Source organism: Macrotis lagotis, chromosome 5 (genome assembly GCF_037893015.1).
Source record: "Macrotis lagotis isolate mMagLag1 chromosome 5, bilby.v1.9.chrom.fasta, whole genome shotgun sequence".
Lineage (NCBI taxonomy): Eukaryota > Metazoa > Chordata > Mammalia > Peramelemorphia > Peramelidae > Macrotis > Macrotis lagotis.
In genome coordinates, this window is record NC_133662.1 from 157,040,458 (window position 1) to 157,064,190 (window position 23,733).

General features: G+C 35.5%; 1 protein-coding gene across 4 annotated transcripts; it reads left to right on the plus strand.

Annotated features, from left to right (window-relative positions):
- Positions 1-51: 51 nt before the first annotated feature.
- Positions 52-21,820, plus strand: ZC2HC1B (zinc finger C2HC-type containing 1B). Of its 4 annotated transcripts, none has more exons than XM_074187752.1 (8): positions 52-566; positions 5,518-5,579; positions 8,216-8,335; positions 9,848-9,983; positions 14,248-14,387; positions 18,875-18,997; positions 20,621-20,686; positions 21,646-21,820. In XM_074187752.1, the coding sequence occupies exons 1-8, from the start codon at positions 521-523 to the stop codon at positions 21,688-21,690; spliced, it is 738 nt and encodes a 245-aa protein (XP_074043853.1). In that variant the 5' UTR covers positions 52-520; the 3' UTR covers positions 21,691-21,820. The 4 variants fall into 4 exon arrangements, with proteins under 4 accessions (XP_074043853.1, XP_074043855.1, XP_074043856.1 ...); XM_074187754.1 differs by having other exon boundaries at positions 18,875-18,983; XM_074187753.1 differs by having other exon boundaries at positions 530-566; positions 5,518-5,723.
- The last annotated feature ends 1,913 nt before the right edge of the window (positions 21,821-23,733 follow it).

Sequence of the window (23,733 nt, forward strand, 5' to 3'; positions counted from 1 at the left end):
GCAGCATTCTTGAACATTCTTAACAACATTTCCCTACCCTGACAATGAAATAATATAATTGACATATGTAGGTTGAAATAGAAAAGTGGCTTGATAGAGTTAAGCTCTGTTAAATTCTGGGTTTCCACTAATGTTTAGTGAATATGAATTCCCTTCTATGAGGAGACATAATTTATAAACAATTTAATTACAGTTTGATTTAAGATAGAAACCTTACTCTTTGTGTTCTTTTTTTATGATTTGAGCTGAATGAAGTTGAGCTAGTTTATGTTTAATAAAAATATGGATATACGCTTCTGGGAACCTTTCTGTTGGAGTTTTCTGGTTTTTGTTGTTCTCCCTTTAAATCCCTCACATTTTGTGAGATTCATGGGGTTGTGGTCATAATTGTCAATTATTTGGTAGCCAATGACTAGTGGCTGACTTGACTGCAAAACTCTTAGTAAAGATACTTTCTTCTTGTGTCCCTAATCAACATGTTATCTCTAACTGTTGTGTAAATCTAGATTTAGTAAAATCAATGGGAGTGATGAACGGGATGCTTGGGAAGGAACCATTTCCATCAGGTGAATAGCATTTGATGTCTAAAACTTTAGCATTGTGTTTCATAGCTAACTAGTTCTACCATGGAGCTTCTCGTTTGGTTTTACAAAGGCGGTGTCATGGAACGGAGGGAAAAAAATTTGTATTTGGAGTCAACCCTTCAAATCACAGTTCTGTCACTACTTAGATGTATAGTCAAATCATTTTCACCTCTCTAGGTTACAGTTTCCTCATCTGTTAAAGGAGGTGGTTAGATTAGATGATCTAAGGACCCTTCTGATTCTAACGATCTATTTAATGGAAGTCTTTTATTCTTATACTAGACAGTTCTGGTATGTATTGTGTGATTAACTCATGTAATTATTAAAATTTATTCAAGAGTTTTGAGGAGAAAACTAACAATATATTGGGTGCTATATAATAAGCACCAACGTCATAAATGTGGTAGACACTCAACAAAAGTTTGTTGAATAAATCTGGATAAAAGAGTCAAAGCCAATGTGAATGAAGGATTGACTTAAAGAAAAATCATCTGGTCTATTCCTTTTTTTTTTTTTATTTAATAGATGAGGAAATGAAGGTTCAGGAAAATGAAGTGCATATCCCTAATTATGTAGCCAGGTGATGGTAGAACTAAAATCTATGTCTTTTGATTTCCCAACTAAGTTGTTTTTCCACTGGTAAAAGCCTCCCTAAAGAAGAGGTGTATTAACCAAAGGAACTGCCAAGTCAGTTGAAAACAATTTTTCAAACCAGAAAAGGATTTGTAGATGTTCTAGTTCCAGGTAAATTTATCTTGTGGGCTTCTAATTTCATATATGAATTGAACGGTTTAAGAATATTAGTAAGAGAATACTGTTGAACTGTGACCAGAGTTCACAAATTTTAGCAAAGATTACTATCAACATAAGTCAAACATTTCTGGCTCCAAAATCTCATACCCTAGAGATAATCTGATTGTGGTTCTGCAAAGCTATATAATGTTCATCTATTCATTTTGAAAAATAGAACTACTGTGTAATAATACCATGATGATCAAAGTTATCAATAGACATGAATAAGTTTATTAGTATGTTTGTCACTGTTAACAATGGAAAGACAAAAAGGTAAAAGGCAAGGTCTCTTCCATTAAGGAGGTTCTTTGTCTACTTTGGGAGGAAAGCTGGATGGATATGTATATATGTACATAGGTATATGTCTTATTTAGAAATATATATAGTTTGTATATCACATATGTGATTATAAACACAATAACATCAGAAAGATGGCATATTCTGTACTATATTAGTCTTGTGCCAAATGAGTATCTTAACAGTTGATTTTGAATGTCCTCAAATCCAGTGACCTGCAGAACTTTAGTAGGGAAAGTGAGCTTGAGCTGGGTGGGTCATCGTAGACGGACTTTTCAGGCAAAAGGAATGGAAAATGGAAGAAAAGAGGAATGCATTTGACATAGCTAAGTGGTAGTGAATAGGATGAGTTTGTGCTCATTTCAAGCAGCTTCTATAATTAAGACAAGAGGGTGGTGAAGTAAGTAGAGTGTTGGTCCTGGAATCAGGATGACTCATCTTTGTTTGAGGCCAATTCTGGCCTCATACAATTACTTGCTGTGTGACCCTGGGCAAGTCAGTTAACCTTGTTTGCCTTAGTTTCTTCATCTGTAAAATGAAGGAAATCCAGAATCTGTCAAGAAAGCCCCAAATGGGGTCATAAAGAGTCTGACACAACTGAAAAACATAATTAAAACTAGTTTTTAGTTTAATGTAATTTTTTTTCAGATCTATTAATACCTTCATTATTTAAGACTTTAAGACCTTGGTGATAAGCAAGTTAATTATTAACTTTTTCATTTGTCCTCTGTGGTGCACAATAGCCACCCATTTAGCATTGTGATGTTGTTAGATGTCTCCTTTTAGTGTAGGAACTGATGAAGAAAGACCACTTCTTTATTGAAATGTTAAAATTCAGTCCTTTAGGTTACTAGCTTGTGGCATTTCAGATTTGAAAGTTTTTGGCCTGATAGTAATTGGTAAAAGTAAAAGATGTTTTCATTGTTAAAGTCTCATGACCCTAAAACAACTGGTTTCTACTAGAGCAGGAAACATTGGTTCTGCTGAACTCTGTCATCTTGAAATTTGCTGTTGCCTTCAATTGGATGAGAAAAGTATCCCTGCTTTGGCATATCCAAATAGGGATGATCTGTGCATACCTGATAGAGCAGCATGCTCCCAGAGACAATGGGATTTTCATTAAGAAACTAGTTGATTCTACTTCTAGTCTCAACCAGCCTCGACCATCCTCCCCTGGTATTATGGGGTCAGTTACATATGGTTCTAAGTCGGTCACAGTTTGGGCATCATGTATGTTTTCAAACCCAAAAGTCAGCAATGAAAATCAATCTTTAGACATCTCACAGTGTCTTTCATATAGCATTTTTGAATATTCCAAGTCAAAGTATTTGCTGAATGAATTAAGATTGGGTGTAGAGTTATCTCTTTTCATTGAAATTTTATCTTTTCAGTTGCATGCAATGGTAGTTTTTCAACATTCATTTGCAAATTTATGAGTTCCACATTTTTCTACCTCCACTCCCTTCCCCATGGTGGTGAATATTCTAGTAAAAGTTGTATATGTACATTTGTGTTTACCATATTTACATAATAGTCATGTTATAAAAAAATGAAAGGAAAAGCCATGAGAAAGGAAGAAAAAACATAATTTTTTAAAAAGTGTACATAGTTTGTTTTGCTCTGCATTCAGACTCTTTGGATATGAATGACAATTGTCCATAGCAGATCTCCCAGGTTCGTCCTTGTTCTTCCAAGAGTAGCTGTCCATCATGGCTAATTATCTCAATGTTGTTAGGGTGTACAATGTTCTCTTGGTTCTGCTCTCTTCACTCAGTATCAGTTCATGTAATTCTTTCCGTGCTTCTCTAAGGTCTGATCACTTATGATTTCTGTTAGAACAATAGTACTCCTTAAGATTCATATATTGTAGTTTGGTCGACCATCCCCCAATTGATAAGCATTTGCTCAATTTCCAATAGAATTTTCTCTTTCAGAGGGTTTTTCTTTTTTTCTTTTTTATATGTTTTCCATATACTACTATGATCTGTGATTTTATTGATATAGGAGTACTCTCTAACAGTGCAAATCAAAAACCATGCATTTTACATTTATGGCCTCTAAATTGATACCCTCCTGTAAATCCTCTTAAGGGACCAGATCTACCCTATATGGTTGTACTTTTAAAGGTTTTTCCTATTTCTCTTGACATTGTACAGGTATCCATGGAGTGCTGAAACATCCTTTATGTTTTGCTCTTCTCATATGTCCAGCCCACTTCTTTTTCTTATATATCTTTTGGCCAATTTTTGTACACTTCATAGGTTATATGCCATTGACCTACAACTTTTAATTCTTTGAAGAATTAGAGTTTCATAATTCACAGCTGTTTAACATCACTAGGAGTATATTGGTAATTTTGGTACTCTCTTGCCATTAAAAGCATTCAGTGTTTCCTGAATGCTGTCCAACCTGCTGCGTTCAATTTGATAAAATGGATAGGAAGTCAGTATGATGTGGATTCAAGGTCTGCTTCTGACTAGTCCCTATTCCTGCTCACTTGCTTTTCCTTTCCATTCAGCAGAACTTTAGAAATACTGTAGCAATACTATGTAAAACCCCAACTTTGGATTCATTTTTGCCTTGTCTCGTTCATCCCCTACTTTTAATGTCACTTAATTCTGTTGATTTAATAGTAATAATATTGCCCTTCTGCTGGAACAACCTTAATCTCAGTCTGCATCCCATACTTAGATTACCAAAGTTTATGGTCTAAATGGTTTTCCTAACAATCTCTTGGGTTTCTAATTCATTCTGCCTCCAAGTTATCCATTTTCACTGTAGCTCTCCACTTCACCAAATCCAGGATCTTTTGCCTGAGCTTTCAAAGTTTTCTACGATCTAGTCGCAATCTATTTATTCAACCAAATTTCAGACTGCTAACAATGAGCTCCCTATCAATTCTATCAGCCTTCTTTCAGTACAGAGTTGCCAATACTTGATCCTCCCTATCTGCCTTGGGCTGTGCACTTTGTCTTGATCTAGATCGCACTGTCCTCTTTTTCAATTCTCCAAATTCTATCCTCTTCCTTCATGGTTCATCACCCTGACTTCATGAAGTCTGACTGCTCCAGGTCACAATCTCTCCTGTCCCTCCTGCCATTAAATAGCACATTTGACCTTTTTAAGAGCTGGCAAGTAACTTTCATCATTCAGGTCAGCTCCTTTATTTTACAGAGAAAACCAAGGTCCAAGAATATTAAATGACTTGCAGCAAGGTGACTGAACAGTGTACTGGGCCTTGTCAGGAAGACCTGAGTTCAAATTCAGTTGCAGACACTGAGTGATCCTGGGCAAGTCATTTAACCGCTATTTGTCACTGGAGGAGTAGCAAACCACTCCCATGTCTTTGCCAAAAAATTTCACTAACAGTAAATGTCCATGGAGTCACATAGAGTCAGACATGACTGAACAACAGCAAGGTCATACAGGTATTTGGTAGCAGAGTCATGGAAGAATCAAAGCCATTAGTATTCAATGATTCCAAATCCAGTTCACTGTACCACAGTGCAAAATATTAATTTTTCAACTTTAAAATTTTATGCTTGTCCTTTAATTTTGTATGTATCCCCAAAGGTATTATTAGGTACTTAATTTTAAAATACTCTAAAAATGGAAAATCAAATAATTATGCCAAGGCTGCCTGGGGGACTGTGAAATTTGCTCAGTGAGGTGAGAAGTTCACAATAGAAAAGAAAAACACAGGTGGATCTACAAAGGATTTTTCTGCAAGTAGGAGGTGGGAAGGGAATAATATTAAGCAGTCGTGGGCTGTTCTGCACAGCAATTTCTTGTGGGCAAGAAATTCTGTGTAACTAACATTTTGTGTTTTTTGAATTTGATACAGATGGCATTCTGAAGTTATATCGTTGTGATGTCTGTGGGAGACGCTTTGCACCAGATGTTCTGGTAAAATTAAGACATTTTGTGGATGCGTTTCATTGAAATTAAATGAACTGTAATATCATTGTGGAGGAGGCAAAAAAGATTAAATGCAGATGTGGAAAGGAAAGAAGTGGGATGGGAGAAGTACAGTCTGCTGCTGAAACTAAGGTGCATGGATACAAATTGGTGTGGCTTTCTTTAAAACAGCAGCTGAATCTTGTAAAATGTCTTTTAGGGAATAGTCATTTAAAAAAAAAAAGATACTAGATGGAGGTGTGTTGTTGAAAAAGCCCTAGTTAGAGACAGTGACCATCCTCTTGACAGCTCTTTTTGCTTTACTAGCAAGAATTTATGAATTTAGGTTTCAAAGCCAGCATATTATATAATAAAATGAATGAGGACCCAATGTAGAAGTCAGGAGACTTGAATTTGCATCCTAGCTTTGTCATTAACTCTGACTTTGCCCAAACCAGAATATGAAAAAATCTCTGAATCTGGAATCAAAAATGTAAGGTTTAGTCCAGCTCAGCCCTTAAAACAGGTTTGATTTTAAGATTCTCAGTTTCCTCATCTATATCTAAAGAGGAAGTTGAATTAGATTATCTGTAAGCCCCATTCCATATTTTAAAGCTGCTTTTGATTGCCCCATCCATGAGTTTAAGTAGCAATCCTTCCCTTTCTATCTCCAAAGGATGTTATATAGTGTTTATATAAAATGATATTCAAAAGAAGTTGCTATTAGAAACCAACTTTAACCAGTGTAACTCCAATTATATCTTTTAAGTTAGAAAGTTTTCCATGAAGGAAATTGGTTAGACTTATTTAAGTTTATTGACTAAAAATGATAACTCGAACACAATACTACAAAGGACATTGTGAATATACAAAGTGTAAAGTCCTTTAAAGTGGCACAAGTGAATAGAGCTTCAGACTTGGAGTAAGGAAGACCTGAGTTCAATTCTGGCCTCAGACACTTAGTAGCTGTATCACTTGGGCAAGTCACTTAATCTCCACTGCCTTAAAAGCAAAACAAGACAAAGATTATTAAATATGTCTTTCCTTTCCAGAATATTTAACCTAAAGCTTGGATCTTAGAGAAAATGAAGAGACTTGAATTCCTTAGATGTACTACAATACTTAACTTCAAGGGTACAAATTTCTCTTCTTTTAAATATATTACACTGCACCAAGAAGACTTGGGCTTGATATATTTGAAACTATGGTGAGGAAAAAGTTGTTGGATTTCAGGTGCAGCTGGTTTGAAAGTCAGGAATACCTGAGTCTAATCCTAAAATGAAATTTGTGTATTCAGGAGTTGTTTGTATATTCAGGATTCAAGGAGAGCAACTAATTGTCCAAGTATGAAAAGAGAAAGGTGGGTCTTCTTCAGTATCACAGTACGGTGGTGGAGCTAGGAACTGGACTTCATTGCTGTAAGAAGCTCCTTGTGAGGGAGCTCTCCAAACCTGTAGGGACAGGCACCTTCTCTTCAGCTTTCTCTTGCCTCTAGCTCTGAGAAGCTAAATGAAGGTCAGGGTTATATAGCCATTGTGTATCAGAGAACTCCAGGATCATTCGTTGTCTACTGTGCCTCAATGACAAAATGCAATTGCCAAAGAGGTGGGATCTTGAACTGCAGGAGTAGAAGAATGATGTCTAAATCAAGGCCATTGCCTTCATAAAGTTTTCCTCGATACTATTCTGTCCCATCAGGACTACCAAGCAGAAACTACTCTTTTCCATATGGGTTGTGCTTTGTTGTTAGAACAGAGCTTTGTACATAGTAAGCAATAAATGCTTTTTAACTCATCAAATTCTACTTTGCATCTAATTCTGTTTATCTTATTCTACTCAATTGTAAGCTCTTTGAGGGACTGGGAATATTTATTTATTTGTTTACTTATTTTTCTCTTAATATTTTTTATCTTTTAGCACCTGCCACAGAACCCTGCCTATAAAAACATTTAATAAATAATTTCTGATTGTATTGAGTTAAGAAAAGTAATAGTCCCATTGTACTTTGCCCCAGTCAAATTATTTTGGAATGCTGTGTTGTCAGATGCCTTGCCAGACATGGGCTTTTCCAGAGGAGAATAACTACAGTATATTGTGAGGTGATATGAAATTCCATCTTCTAAGGGAACTAAATTAGTTAGCTTGGAAGTAGGCAGGCTATTACTCTTTATGTATATTAGAAGAACTTTCATTTGGAAATGGGCTTAGATTTCCTGTGTATTTCAGAAAAGAGAACTAGACTGATTGGATAGAAATTAGGGAAGGCAGACTGAGGTCCTATACAAAGACCTTTACAAATAGAATTGTCCAACAATGGGATGAGCTACCCATAACTAGAGTGTTTAGGCAGATGATCGATGCAATCATCGCTAGTCAGGGGATTCCTGCTTAGGGTAGGAGTTTGAATGACACCTCTGAGGTTCCTTCCATATCTAATGTGTTTCTGTTATTTTAGAACTAAAGTGTGTTACACTGTCTTTATATATAAAACCAAGGTTAACACTAGAACTTGGGAGTGTGAGTGGGCATAAAGTGTTAGGCTATGCACATAAGCCCCATGTAATGCAATGAAAACAATCCAGGTAGGCTTTAATATTTACAATATTATAATCTCTTTTTTTTCTTTCTCCTTTTTTATTTTTTAGGAAAGGCACAGGCCAATATGCAAAAGAATTTTCAACAAAAAACGGAAGCCTTTCAATTCCTTGAAGCAAAGATTACAGGGTACTGACATTGTCACAGTCAGAAAGTTTCCACCAGCTAAGGTACCATTTAGTCTTCCCAGTTGTTTTCTGGTGAATGTGTCTTAGATATATTCCTATTTATTTGGTTATTGTACAGGATTCAGTTAAGATGATTATGAAAGGGCACAAAAATGAAGTTAGTTGGTTCTTCCTTAACTTGAAGGCATCAAGAGATAAATTAGTTCCCTTTCCAGCTTTTCATTTGGATGTGGACCCTGTTTAAATTCAATGATTGGTGGTAGTTGTTATAATATGCTCATGACACATTTGAGGATGCTTTCTAAAATAATTTTATTAGAACATTTTTCATTATTTTTTTTGCAGTATCCTAACCAAGGATATTCAGAGTAGTTTAAAATTCCAAAACAATAAACCAAATCTTTGGGTATACTAAAAACCTGTTATGAACTCATGTATATTACATCTACTCTAGATAAATAAAAGTCAGGGCAAAACTCTGATTTGCTTTTCCTTTGCTGGTATTATTGAGCCAATAAGTTTCAGGAATAAATCTGTAACATTCAAAAGAAAGAACTGCTAGATACACAAAGTGATGGATGAGACGTATAGAGGAAAATAGTTGAAAGATAAAGAGATAAGGCATATCTTAAATTTCATTTAACTTCATACATAGTTCACTATTGCTTTTAATGGTCAGACTTACAAGGAAGGAATTTTGTGTTTTTGTTTTTGTAAGGCAGTGGGGTTAAGTGACTTGCCCAAGGTCACACAGCTAGGTAATTATGAAGTGTCTGAGGCTGAATTTGAACTCAGGTCCTCCTGACTCCAGGGCTGGTGCTCTATCCACTGTGCCACCTAACTCCCCTGGAAGAAATTTTAAGAGGAAAAACCTCATCACTTATTTCTAAACCTAATTTTGTGATACCTTAGATATTTTGAAGGATCATGATTTGGAGAATTGCAAAATCCTCAAAAACTTGAGTGAAAGATTATGAGAGATGTAGCATACTGTTGTATGACTAGAGAATGGATCTTGGTAACAGAAAGACAGGTGTTAAAAGTCACCTCTTGACACATACTGGCTGTGTGAACCTGAGATAAATCAACAAGTCTTGCTTGCTGGAATCTCTGAATAAATTATAGTAAACCAAAACTTCCACCAATAAAATCATAACTGTAGACCAAAAGCCTACATATGGGGATATATATGTATATATATTATTACCATATGTATTTAGAATTACACATGTATTATACACATGTGTACAAATAAATTTCATTTTGTACATCTAACTTTATCTTCAAGCATTATTTACATATACGTGTATGTGTGTGTTTTGTGTATGGAGAGCAAGAGAGACAGAGAGATATTCCATTTAAAAATTGGAGTCTACAAAATTTTAGTGCCAGATTTTTGCAAATCTCTTTTGGGTCAGTTATTCAAGTTGGAAAAAAACCAAATCTTTTCTTCAGTTTCATATGGATTTGTATCCTCAACTGGTTTAGTTTTATTTTAATCCTATTATTATTTAGGGAAGTATAGTCTACTTTGATACTTATGGTCTTTTATAGGTACCCCAGAAGAAATCTAATTGGAGACAGCAACATGAAGACTTTATTAATACAATTCGATCAGCCAAGCTGTGTACCTTAGCCATTAAGGAAGGCCGTCCTCTTCCTCCTCCACCCCCTCCAACTATCAATCCAGGTTGGAGCCTTTTATGTTTCCAGTTGAACTTTGACATTTTAATTGAAGCTCCATTTTCATCTTGGCTTAATACTTATCCATTCCAACCACCTATCCAAATTAAAATCTACAAAGGAGTACTCTTTACTTTAAAAATTACATTCTAATGTAGGGCAGTGTGGGATACTAGATAAAGAGTAAACCTTAAAGTCAAACGAGATCTGGTTTCAGGTCTTACCACTGACTCATTCTGGAAGTGTGAGTGGGCAATTCAACCAACCACTTACTCCCCTCCTCCCTGAATTCACAACTCTTTAAGACATTTAAGTTGCAGAGAAGATGTTTTGTCACTGGGGAGCTTCCAAAATCAATGAAATTCATATGTCCTAGACCTCAACTATTCTAAATATTACCCATTTCTTGTTTTTAACCTCATGAAGATTTTTTTTTTCAAGACAATGGGGTTAAATGATTTGCTCAAGGTCACACAGCTAGGTAATTATTAAGTGTGTGAGGTTAGATTTGAACTCAGGTACTCCTGACCCAGGGCCAATGCTCTATCCATTGTGCTACCTAGCTGCCCCAAGATTTTGTTTTGTTTTGTGTTTTATTTGATATTCATTCTCAAAATGGAAGGGCATTTAAGCCTCTTAAATTCTTAGAAAAATTATTTTAACTCTTTACTCTAGATAAAATATATCCTTCATAATGACAGGTCATCTTTAACATGTGTCACTTACTTTTGAAATACTCATCCAATTGGATGCCCTCTGTAATTCTGAAACCCTACTAGATATCAACAACAAGAAAAACTACCAGAGAAATATAGTATAAGGTTCACTGAAGTGTAGGAAATGGAATAATTAAGAACTTTCCTTGAAAGTTGCATGCTTGGGGGCAGCTAGGTGGCACAGTGGATAAAGCACTGGCCCTGGAGTCAGGAGTACCTGAGTTCAAATCCGGTCTCAGACACTTAATAATTACCTAGCTGTGTAGCCTTGGGCAAGCCAGTTAACTCCATTGCCTTGCAAAAACCTAAAAAAAAAAAAAAAAGTTGCATGCTTGCTAAATCCATTGATTTTTACTGTTTTATTTCCTTGAAGTCATCTTAATTGACTAGACTGGATTTCCTCAGAAAAACTATGTAGTTCTTTTAACTACACTATTTTTCCCTGAAACAAAGTCTTATCTCAGATTTACTTTTGAAAATGTATATGAGAATTATGTCATGTAGGTCTGAGCAATCCAGGAAGACTTATTTGACAGGATGGAACTTGAGCTGGACTTAAACAAATCTTTCTTCTTTGGGGAGGGGAGGGAGCTACTGATAAAAACCCACACTTAGTCAATTAAGTTTGGAGGCAGAGGGAGAGACTGTTTAAAAATTAAGATGTTACTATGAAGCCTAGTATGATTAGAGGCTATTTCTATCTAACCCCAGCTAACAGCAGTGGTCTTCAGTGGCTTGGGTCTGAATTCATGTTACCAAACCATTCTATTTAGTGTCTCATCTTGAACTTGTGGTCAACTAAACCATGCATTATATTTTCCCAAGAACTGAAGACCATTATCCTCTAACCCCTACTTGTACAAAGGGGCACCTCAAATATGGGAGCTTTAGCAGAATTTAACCACTTCTAGATAAATAAGCAGTGATGGGCTTTTTGGTTTTAAATCTTTCTGTTAATTGTTTTCCAGATATTGAACTATCTTGCAGTAATAGTGAATAAGTTCTTGCATATATATCTGTACTCTTTTTACTGTTTTATATTCAGAATTTCAGTAATAACTAATTATATTTGTCTAAAGTTCTCATCCTTTGTTTAATTATTATGTATTTTGGGTTTTTAGGCTACATTTATCTCAGAAAAGGTGGATTTGGTAAAGTGTTTTCTTTATTTTTGAGAAGAATTTGCAAAGCATTAGAATTAATTGCTCTTTAAACACTGACTAATTCAGAATGCCTTATATTAAATTTTCATTATTTCTTTATTAAAAAATATTAACTTTTGGTTTTATATAAATACTTTTGTTTGAAACATCTGAAGAGGAAAGATCCTTTCATGTCTATGCTTTTTAAAATTTTTAAAAATATTGAAATGAGTTATGTATTTTGTCAAAAATATTTTTGCATCCACTTGTATAATCATTTTATTGGGTTTGGGGGGGTTATTGGGGATTTTTATGTTTCAACATAAATTTTTTTTTTTATTTTGAATTCCAAATTCTCCCCCTCCTTCCAGATTCTGCCCCACCCATTGAAAAAACAAGCAATATAACTTAATGTGATAAATTATACTAATAGATTTCCTAATATTGAACCACCCTGAAATTCTTGGTATGAATTCACTTTAGTTGTATTGAATATTTTTTATTTATAGCTGTCTCATATTTTCCAAAAGTTTATTTAATATTTTTCCATAAAAAAGTGATATTGATATTGGTTGGTTTCTATTGCACTCTCTAATTTGAGGATCAGTAACCCATCTGTGTAATAGAAGCTGCTTGGTAGAATACCTTTTTTATTTTTGAGACTAGTTTCTGTAGATAATGGTAATTATTTCATTTATAAATTGGTCTAGTCCAAGAATTTTTTTCTTTTTTGAGATTGGGTTGTTTCAATTCTTTATTTCTTCTCTTAATCTGATTACTTTATATCTTTATAGATACCATTTCATCTACTTTCACTTTTGATGAATTTGGGGGCTACAAATTATGGTATAACTTACATATAACATTAATTACATATCATATCATATACATATAATTACATAGTGTTCTTTGCTTTTCTTTATTTCACCTTCTTTCCTATAAATTTCCCTTAAAGATTTTTATATTTGTAATTTCATTTTCCTTTCTTTTTTTCTGAATCAAATTAGTTAATGACATGTTGATTATATATTGATCTTTAAAAAAAACCAGCTCTTCCTTTTATTTTTTCATTTTCTCTTTATTTTCTATTTTATCTTTTCACTTAAAAAATTTTTAAATATCTTTGATTTTCAAAATTTTTCTCTCAACATTGAGTCTCTTTAGTGCTTAATAGGTACTTTATTGATTGATAATAGGAAATGACAGCCCAAGTGCTACAATGGTACCCTCATAAGGCCCCTAGTATATTGGTAGAATCCCTTGTAGTGGATCACAAAAGGATATATCACAATATAGAATGAGAAGGAAGGAACAGGTTGCTGCCTTGTACCACTGGTGAGTGTACTCACATTGATAAGATTACATCTAGTAATAATAGTGCTAACATTTCTATAACATGTATACTATGTCATCTCATTTATCACCTGCAACAACCCTAGGAAGTAGGAGCTCTGTTGATATATTGAACAATATTATAATGATAATTAACTGTGATGATGTTGATTATGGATAATCCTGCCAAAATCAAGAATTTCAAAGTTGGAAAGGATACACAGCCCATCTGGTCTAACCTATATCTGACCTAGATCTTCCTCTATTGCATTCCCAACATGTGGTCATACAGTTTCCATTGAGAAACCTCCAGATGCTAGGGAAACCGATACTTCTCAATGCAATTTCTTCCTCCTTTGTGTCGCCCTTATTATGAGTAATTTTTATTTTTTTAACACTGAATGCTAGTCGGCCTCTCTTTAACCTTCCCATTTGACTTCCTTTGGTGTACCTTGCATCCCAGTTAGACTGATCTATTTCTTCTTTATTTTCATCCAGCCTTTTATTTTTGTATCTGTGCCTTAGAACATAACATCCCCAGGCCAGCGCTAAACTTCCCCAGTTGCCTGCATATGAAAATAGTACCCCTCTCCTCAAATTTCTATGTTTTCCTGGACCTCTCCTTCGCCAATGTGATTCTTCTTCACATGAGTTATCTTTTGCCACATCTTTTTCCCTACTGACTCTCCCCTACTCCCTGCCCCCCCCTGCCATTTTGCCACTAATCTATTTCTGTATCTATCCCTGTATCCTCAGCATCAAGTGTGGTATCTTGCCAATGGGCAGAATATTTAGATCCTTAATAATTTCTTGTTGAATTTAATTTTTGAATTCCCGCCTTATAGGTCTCTATGTCCTTGGGTGTCTTGTTTCTTCTATATTCTTTTTTCTTTGTATCAGTCCCTCTAGAGTAGGTAATTTCTATCCAAAGTTTAGGACCTTATTCTTTCAAGCACTATGTTGTAGACAAGGTCTTCTGGATTTGAATTCATACTCCCATTTGCACTGTTCAGAATGATCTGGTCTGCCAATGTGTTTGGAGATGTTGACTTAATTGAAACTTTTTTTTTTGTCATGTCAGATTATATTCAGTGTCCTTACTGTAAGAGAAGGTTTAATGAAAACGCAGCAGCAAGACACATTAATTTCTGCAAAGATCAGACATCCCGCCGAGTTTTCAATCCAACTCAGATAGCAGCCAGAATTGCATCCAAGAGTCAGGTAAATATACTTCTCCATGGGTTGTCTGATTTATGTCCTTGAATATCAGGGAAACTTGGGGAGAGGAGAAAACTAGTAAGTGTCAAATATCTAAAAAAACAAAAAATAAAAACTTGATTTGAACTCAGATCCTTCTGACTCCAGGACTGGTGCTCTATCCTCTGCAATACCTAACTCTCCCCCTACACAGTAATAAGGAAATTAGAAAGAAAGGAGCATTTGTGGGGAAATGAGAAATGAGTTCCTTTTCAAAAACAGATTTCTATGGGACATCCATTTTGAGATATCTAATTGACAGTTCAGCAGAGGTTAGAGATAAATAGATCTGAGAATTATTTTTAGAGATTATAATTGAATCCATGGAATTCATCAGCTGATCAAGAGAAATAGTACAGAGGGACGTGTCCTGGATCTAGTCAAGAAGATTGAGGGAATGGCCACATAGGAGAAAGAGAAGTAGGAAAGAAAGTAGAGTCAAAAAACCCTAAGGAGAGTATCCCGGAGAAGGTGATCAACAGTGTCAAAAGGTGTGGAGCGAGATCAGGAAGGGTAAGGATTGAGAAGGCTATTAGAATTGGTCATTTCAGAATCATTTCAGTTGAATGGTGTGGTCAGAAGCAAGACCATAGAGAAGTAAGAATAGAAGTGGAGATATCTATTATAGACATCCTTCTCAAGAAGCTTAGCTTTAAAAAAAAAAAAAAAGAAAGAATATGAGATGTGAGGAATGAATCAAATTAGGGTTTTTGGAGATGGGGGAGACATGACCTGATTGTAGGTAGTAGAAAATTAGTAGCCAGTAGTTAGTGAGAGACTGAAAATTCATGAACCTGAAAGTGGTGCTTTTGTGGGTGAGGGCAAGATCAAGGGTATGACCAATTTTGTTTGTGTGAGGGGGATTAGGAGATGTGAGGAAAAAGTCAGTTGAGGAGAACTGTGATCAGGCAATGAGGGGATAAAGAATGGAATTTGAATGGTGATTGTCAGAGATTCGAAGCATTGGAATGACTAGGGTAGTATCATTAATTATTGAGAAATTAGTTCATGTAGGTTTTGACTAATTATAGGGGTCTGACTTCATGCTAAATTCTCCCAAGGTAAGTTAATTTTTCTGAATATATTTCAAATCGAACCAGTTTCTTTGAGATAACTCTTATATGAAGTTTAGCATTGATATCTGTTATATTATGAGAGCTATTATGACAAATTTGGATGTAGGGCTAGACTGCTGGTCCGAATCAGACAACTATTCAGAGGATAAAGTTTGTTTTATGATCTCAGAGGAATTAATTCAAGTTCTTAATCCCTTTTGAGGGAGACCCAAAGATTTTAAAGACTTTTTGAATTTGCTTGAATTTCTTATCTTTTCATGGGGTAAATTAGGATCTCCAATTGCAAGTATTTGTATTGCAAGGATTCATTGGAAAAATCTATGGGTTGCCTGTGAGCTAAAAGGGACCCATTAGAATTTTCACACAGAATGATTTCTAGGTAAGAAGATAACTTCTGTTCAACCCTAGCTCTGCAATACTTATCAGAGAACCATACATGCTCTAGGAGTTTATTTGGAACCATGATCTTATGAGAGAAGAAAACATTTTCCCTCATCTTTTATTATTGTCATTTTTCCCTTTTTGTTTCTTTTTGTCTTTGGTTTGGGGGCAGGCCTTTACACACACCTAGGTAGGGTATAATAATTGTTACAAAATGTTATTTTTATTTTAATTTGTATAGTGATTTTTTGGAAGAGGTACTCATCTCAAGACTTGCTAACCATGGTAGATCTAGACCCTTAGTAAATATTAATTATCAGATTATCTAAGAATTGTGCCCCTTGGACTTTCCTGTGACTCTTTAGTGACAAGTATTAAGGAAGGCACTTAAAAGGACCCTGCTGAACTTTCTCAAATCTCTAGAGAACTATCCAGAATTACAATGTGGACTTAGAAATCGTTTGTAGGGGAGTAGCCAGTAATGAAGGAAAGATTTAAGATCCAGAATTGGAATATGGACAAATAGTTCATTCCCTATTCCTAGTTAATTTTTAGAGAATTACAAATATTAAAGAGGAAGTCAAAGAAAATAACTCAGTCTCTAATCAAATTAAGGATTTTTTCCTTCAACTCAACAAAAGTATATTTCTCATTCAACCTGATGGAATTATAGGGTGTTGGCTGAAGACAGTAATTATAAGTAATAATCTCTTGGGCCCCCTGGTGGCCTTTAAAAATTGACAACCAGCCCTTGGAAAGAGAATAGAGAAGAGAACATAGGATAGAGGACATCTCAGCTGTGGAGAGGCCACCCTTCACCTCCCAGCAGAAGGCTGGGCAGTTCCCTCACTTTCCCTTTCCACATTTGGTTAGCAATGATTCCTTGTAACAGAAGCACATGGCAGAGCCCAACTGCAGAGCAGAGTGAGAGGATAAAGAAATTGGGACCAGGACCTTGCTCCTCAGAAGATGATGACCCTCAGAGCTGGGAAGTTCCTGCTGATTCCAGGGTGAAGGGTCCACCACTTTCCAAAACGAAGCTTAGGCCAGGATTTCAGCAGTCTCAAAAGCCAGAGGACCATGGTAACTTACACTCAAGCATCCAGTGGAGACTGAGAAGACCTCAGTAGCCTGACAGCTTCAGAGGCATGTCTTGCTTCCTCTGGAATACCTTGGTCATGGCTTCGCTATGTGTACGTCTCACAACTTCTGAACTTTGGTTCCATAATTCTATGTGTAGTTGTAGGAGAGCATATACTATTGATTACTGAAGAAAGTAGAGGGTAAACTCCCTGATTCTGGTGTTGTTTTGGGGCTACTTTTCTTTCTACGCCATTTCAGTAAGCCAGCCATATCCTGTAGGATGACTGGAGACCAGATAAATGCATCAATGAGTGTTCATAAGCTGTAGGGTTTAGAAAAAAATGCAGATCCAAATACCTAGGACCTTGAGTCCTAGGGTAGTAAACTCCTGGAGGACCCAATATGTAAGTGTTCTCAGGAGCAAAGGTGGGCTATGTATATGTTCATCTTGTACAGTCAACTCACTGTATTCCAAAAAAGAGGTCACGTGAAGTTTTGGGTTCAAGTGCATTTCAGTTATCTAAGGACTGAACTTTTCATTATGCTGAGTATGTTATTTGACTTTGTGTTGTTCTTCATTTATCAAAAGATACAGCCAGTTTAATTGGAGTTCCATAATCCCCCCTTTGTAACTGGCATTGTGTTGCTACTTAGCAAGGGGAAACTATGGTTTCTGAATTTCTCTATTCCCTGTAAACCAGGGAACCTGAGTGCCAGCATTTGTTTCACCATCTTATTTCACCATTTTATTTACATCCTTATTTCCCATAGTAAAAAAATTTTTCAGAAGGAAAAGGGAAAAACAAAAACACACCAATTTCATAAGACTTAATACTGCATTAAGACAAATCAGCTTTTGCTTTAAAACATACATTTTAAAATATACCTGCCTTAGCCTGAAGAGAGATCCCCATGGGCTCCCAAAGCTCTTTATTTGGCCATATAGTTCTCTCCCAGGAAGTTATCAGCCATTTGTAGTCTGCAAATGAGACCTCTCACTCATAGCTGCAGGTGACTTATCTGCTTTGGTTTCCATGGAAATTAAAGCTGAAGACAGTCACAAGGTAAGGAGGAGTCCTTATTTTAAACCAGTTGTGCTTGGTTTTTTCCAGTCTTTTAAGAAAAAAAAAAAGAGCCATGGCTGCCTAGCTGCCAAGCAACAGATCACCTGCAGCCTGTTGAGGGGATTGAATTAAGACATGTTCAAATCAATTACAAATTCCCATTTTTACTCTATTTTTAGTATATAAACAAAGTCGCCTGGCTTTCATGCAATGAAAAATAAAATTATCTGCCATTTTTGTCTTTAGCTCTTTAGGTTACTGTTTTAATCCTATTCTCAGGTATAACTTAATCCCCCCCCCCCCCATCCCCTCCCACTGCTCTCCTTTAAGGGCTTCACTGAAGCATGACCTCTTCCAACTCTGGCTTGTGTTTAGCTATTTGAAAAGGGAACTGGAAGTAGGCCAGCTGACACCATAAAGGAGAACTCTCTCATTTCTTCTTCCTGCATCCTGCAGTAGGAGAGGAACAAGTAACACCCTCTGACAATCTCCTGAGGAAAGTAGAGGGTAAACTCCTTGATTCTGGTGATTGTCTCCCCAGGTGAGGCCCTGTGGCACAGTGAAGAGAATTGGCCGTGGAATTGAAAAAAACCGAGTTTAAATGTTGCTTCTGACACACCATAACCAGAGTTTTGGTGCAGAGAAGGGGCCAACTTGGAAGTTCCCTAAACCAGTCAACTTATAAGTTTGGTCCCTATTCCCAGAGGCTAGAAGAGTTTATTGCAGAAAGTCAGTACTTAAATGCTTGTTAAATTGAAGATCATCCCAAGTGTCATCCTCTCCTGTTGTCCAGAACCTTAGTAAACATTGCCAGTATTGTGTTGATGATCCATTCTCTTCTCTGTAGAGCAAAACCCAAATGGTTCCCAAAAAAGAACCAACTTTAACAAGTGCTGTGGAAATGTTGCTTCAGAACAAGGTGATGGAGCTCTCAAGTGAATGCACTACCAAAGCAGGTGATGAAAAGCAGGTGGGGAGGTTTAGCTTGATACATGCTTCATGTCAAAGGTAACCCTTAAGTTGGATGATGGCCACTTCGAACTATAAGCATGTTTCCTACTCACAGAGACATTTGAACTAGAGCTTATCCTCCATAATTATATTGTCCAGTTCAATGTGAGCAAAGATGTACTTCAGCCTAGCTTGTGGATAGGATGAAATATAGAAGCAATGGTAGTACTATGCTTACATGACTAAAGAATCTATAGGATCTATAGACCAGGAAACTTCTTGGAATATTACTATCAATTTAAATAAGGTGATGTTGCAAAAAATTTGAGACCCACAATATGAGGTAGGGGCCATTTTTTAAAAAAGCATTATCTTAATGACTAAAATGGAGAAAAGGTCATTGGAGTTTAAGATTTTTGCTGTGGTTCTATAAAACAAAAATTCTTTCTCTCTGGTTTATTAGAAGTTAATGTACAGTTCCTTTCACTTTATACAGAAGAAATCACTGGGAAATAGAACAGAACAGTTAACTATTTTCTCTTAAACAACACAACAAAAGTTGCAAGGTGTCACTACTATGGTATTTTTATCGATTAGTACTCTGACCTTTTTGGAGACAGTACATCTATTGTCCTTAGATATGCTTACACTTCCCTTCCTCATCCATTGTAATCTCTCAAGGATAGAGACATACATAATCTTTATTTTCTCCTTGGGGCCTAGCAAAAAATGTGACATTAGATAATGAAGACTTGAGTTAATAAAGGACAGTATATAGACTTGCTTATGATATTTTGCTAAGGGGAAGGTCTCTATCCCAGACCGGGGGGAAAAAAACCAAGAAAGACACTTGGAGCATTATTTCCCATTTTACCCTTTCAAGGTTGTTCAAAGGTCCATTTATGCCTTTAAAAAGTCACAAAAATTGTTGGGTATATAATTGGTGCTATACAATGCTCTGATGAGTGTTTATCAGATGAGTCCTTTTGATGGAATTAGAGATATATCATTTAAGTATTCGAGAAATATCTCTTTCAAAACACTTAGAAACACATGGAAATCATAGGGATATAGGTAGTAGATTTGAGGGGTGATAGCCAGAGGGTCTCCTGTTCCCAAATTAATTCCACTCTGACCTTTCTGGTACCCAAAACCTCTATCATTAGAAGATTCAAACCTCTGGATTAAAATAGTTCAAAGGTCTTTTGTTAAAAAGCTAGTAAGACTTGGGAGAAGTAACATCATATAATAAATTTATTAGATCCTTTAGCATATGATCTCTTGGAGAAAGGGAGTAAAAATAGGGGATATGAAACAGCCAAGAATTGATAAAAGAGGGTGGAGAGGTAGGTGCAGAGCTAAAGGGTCCTTGGATGATTTGCCAATGTCAAAAGGGACCTAGATCTACAGTGCAGCAAGCTAATAAGAAATGTAGAGAAAAACTTTTTGCTCACATTATGACTTTACCTGCCTGGAGTGGTAGATGCAGAAGAGGGAAGGTCTACTTTGCATGTAAATGATTGTGAAAATGATAGAATAGAACTTTCATTCTAAAGGAAGCCAATCAACTTCCTATCTAGTCCTTTCTTGCTAATGTTTTATTTTTGCATAAGGATGGTTATTCTGTTTTATATTTTGAAAGGGTCATCCTCAGAGGCAAAAACTGGATCAAAAGGCTCTCAAAAAAAAATTAAGTCCTTTGAGCAAGGTAAGAAATTAATTATGTCAAAACAAACCTCTTGTAAAATCATCTTGTGTAAAGGGTAAGGATGTAATGTTGTTTATAACATCGTTTTGAAAATAACAACTCTAGATTTAAGAAACCACAGTAGGCAAAACCTCAAGAGAAATTTGTATAAATCCTGGGCAGAATAACATACAAAAAAGCTCATGTCATCTGGTTTTTAATTTTGTTTTGTTTGTTAGGGGAGGGAAACAGGAAAAATTTGCATTATCTAATTTTAGGTTTTTAAAATTTTACTTAAGACTATATTCATCTCTTATTCATATGTTAATCAAAGTTTTAGTTATTAAAACAAAAAAGTTATAAAAGTTTAATCTTTGTCTTGAGGAAAAGAGGGTATTACATAGCTTTCTCCATATTCCCCACCCTATCACAGAATTTCAGAATAGGAAGGAAGCTCTTTGCCTTACTTGTGTAATCCTGCCTGAAAAAATATACCTATTGATGAATACCTGATATATAATTATTTGTTGAAGACTGTGCCATCTAGCTTTCTGCAGTTAAGAGAGGCATGAATTCCCCAGGGCAAATCAGTACTTGCTCTATTTTTTTCTGTTCCTATGGTACTTTCCAATAGGCAAAAATATTTTTTTTTAAATTGCTTCTGAAATCAACTTCTGTTTGGACATTGCAAAGAACATACACACACACACACACATGTATATACATATATACATATATATATATATATTATTCTCAAGGATAGAAAAATATTAGTATTTCTAGTTTAGCAGATGAGGATTTGAAGTCAGCTAGGTTAAATAAATGTATCTTAGCCCCAGTCATCCAATATGGAAGTGAAGGTATTGTGATATCAAGACTTCCTCACTCCAAGTTATTATCCACTATCAGGCTAGATATATAAGATATATTACTGATAAAATAAAAGCATAAATCTAAAATGTCACTTTTTCTACTTTCAGACTGACCTATACAGAAAATCACCAGCTTTTCAGAATTTTCAGTGACTGCTTTCATTTTAAGCAAGCATTACCTCAAGGCCAAAGAACCACAGACTTCATTTGCATTCCTATCATTCAACTTCGAATACCACTCAAAATTTGCTTAGCTGTAATGATTAAAACAGTAACTTCAAAATTTTTGTTCAATCTTGTAATTTTTCAAAATGCATCAAACTAGTATCATTCCTTTTAAATTTAGGTTTTTGCAAGGCAAAAAGTGGCTTGCCCAAGGCCACAGAGCTAGGTAATAATTAAGTGTCTGAGGCTGGATTTGAACTCAGGTACTCCTGACTCCAGGGCTGGTGCTTTATCCACTGCGCCACCTAGCTGCCCTGTAAAAGTTTATTCTGTATATTTTATGAAGCATTAAACTGAATTTAATTTAATCAGAAGCCCAATTTATAAACTTCCAATAAGTCTGATTTTTCATCATGACAAGAATTTGAGGGCAGCTAGACCCCCCCCCCCAACTATTATGAATTTACTGATTCTTAACAAATCTAAAATCTTGGATTCTTTTATTTGCCATGGATATGTGGTGTAATTCACCAACTCTTTAATTTGAAAAAGTACTTGTCACTTATTTTTATCTGGTGATTTTTGAGGATGAAAGAATTAAATTTAATTATACTTTTAAACCTAAAAAGATTTTTCCTCCCCTAATCTAATAGCATTTGCTTCTTCACTTCACTCATATATGAGACTTTCTTAAATCCAACCTCATTTCTTGCCTAGATTATAGCAACAGCCTCATAACTGGTCTTCTTAACCCAAGTCTTTTCCCATTCCAGATAAGTTTGTAATTTTTCATCCTCTTAGTGGCTTAGTCAGATATCCTGCTGACTCTGGGATGAAACAAACCTCTTCAACTTTTAAAAGCCTTATACAACTTGACCAGTCTTTGTAGCCTTGTGGAATATTCCCAGCCTTCCATACCCATACTTTATGGTCCATCTAAATTGGCCTTCACTCATTCATTGATAGCCCATCTCATAGTACTGCAGTGGCAGCCTTGGACACCAGAGATGTACTCCTCCTCAGTCACCATCTTCTTGATGAACTTTCTCACCTTACTTCACCCATTGTGGTTAACTATCTTGTGTGTGTGTGTGTGTGTGTGTATGCTTCATAATTAACTGAAAATTCATTCTGTTTTGTTTCATCTAATCTGAATGAATCCACCTTCTAAAGACACAGAACTGAACAAATCCTTGTTTTAAGATAAAACAAAACTTACCTTGTTTTGTGTAGATACAATTCTAGGTACTAACAACATTCATTACATTTTGAAAAACCCTGTGGGCTATTTTTTGGAAAAACCACTTGCCCCTCTCAAAGACCATTTAAATTAAATGGGTGATATTTCTAAGTGAACAGCATATTGATCTAAGCCCATTACAAAAGAGTTTATCTTTCTTTTAAGAAAAAAAAAGGAAGTTGCTAATGAGGATTAAAGAATAATATAAATTTGAATGGTTTCCATTTGACAAGGAATAGTTTTGCTATTGCTTGATCAAATGGTACTTCTAACTCTGATTCCTTTTTTTTTCCAAATGCATGCTTTCAGCCACAAGGGGGAGAATGACCCTCTAGGATAATTCCAGATCATGGCAACCCATGAAACCAAAAATAACAAGTCCATTATTATTTAATTTTTTTAAACAATGTATGACTCAATGCATGATTGATAGCTCAATTGTTAAATGCATACATTTAAACAATATTATTACTAATACTTTAAACTGATAGTTCTAAAAATGTTTTTTGCATATCACCTTCAGTTCAAGCTAATAAATATTTTGAGCATTGACTATAAAAGGGACACCCCTTTGGGCAAAAGATTTTATGAACTGTTTGGTCCTCCTAGTTAACATGGGCTAAATAATAATGCTAAATCATGTCAGAATGATAGGAAAGGGCCTTTTTAAATAACATTCCAATTATGGATGTCTGAATTACAAATTCATGCCAGAAACAAAATTTTAAACAAAATATTTTAAAACTAATCTATATCTGGAAAAGTCTTGTGGAGTTATTTATATATATTAT

Excerpts from the sequence above, each read along its gene's own strand:
- ZC2HC1B (XM_074187752.1), top strand. The coding sequence starts at position 521 with ATGGGAGTGATGAACGGGATGCTTGGGAAGGAACCATTTCCATCAG. Across the intron at positions 8,336-9,847 it reads GAAAGTTTCCACCAGCTAAG|GTACCCCAGAAGAAATCTAA; the intron begins GTACCATTTAGT and ends GGTCTTTTATAG. Across the intron at positions 20,687-21,645 it reads AATTAAGTCCTTTGAGCAAG|ACTGACCTATACAGAAAATC; the intron begins GTAAGAAATTAA and ends TTCTACTTTCAG.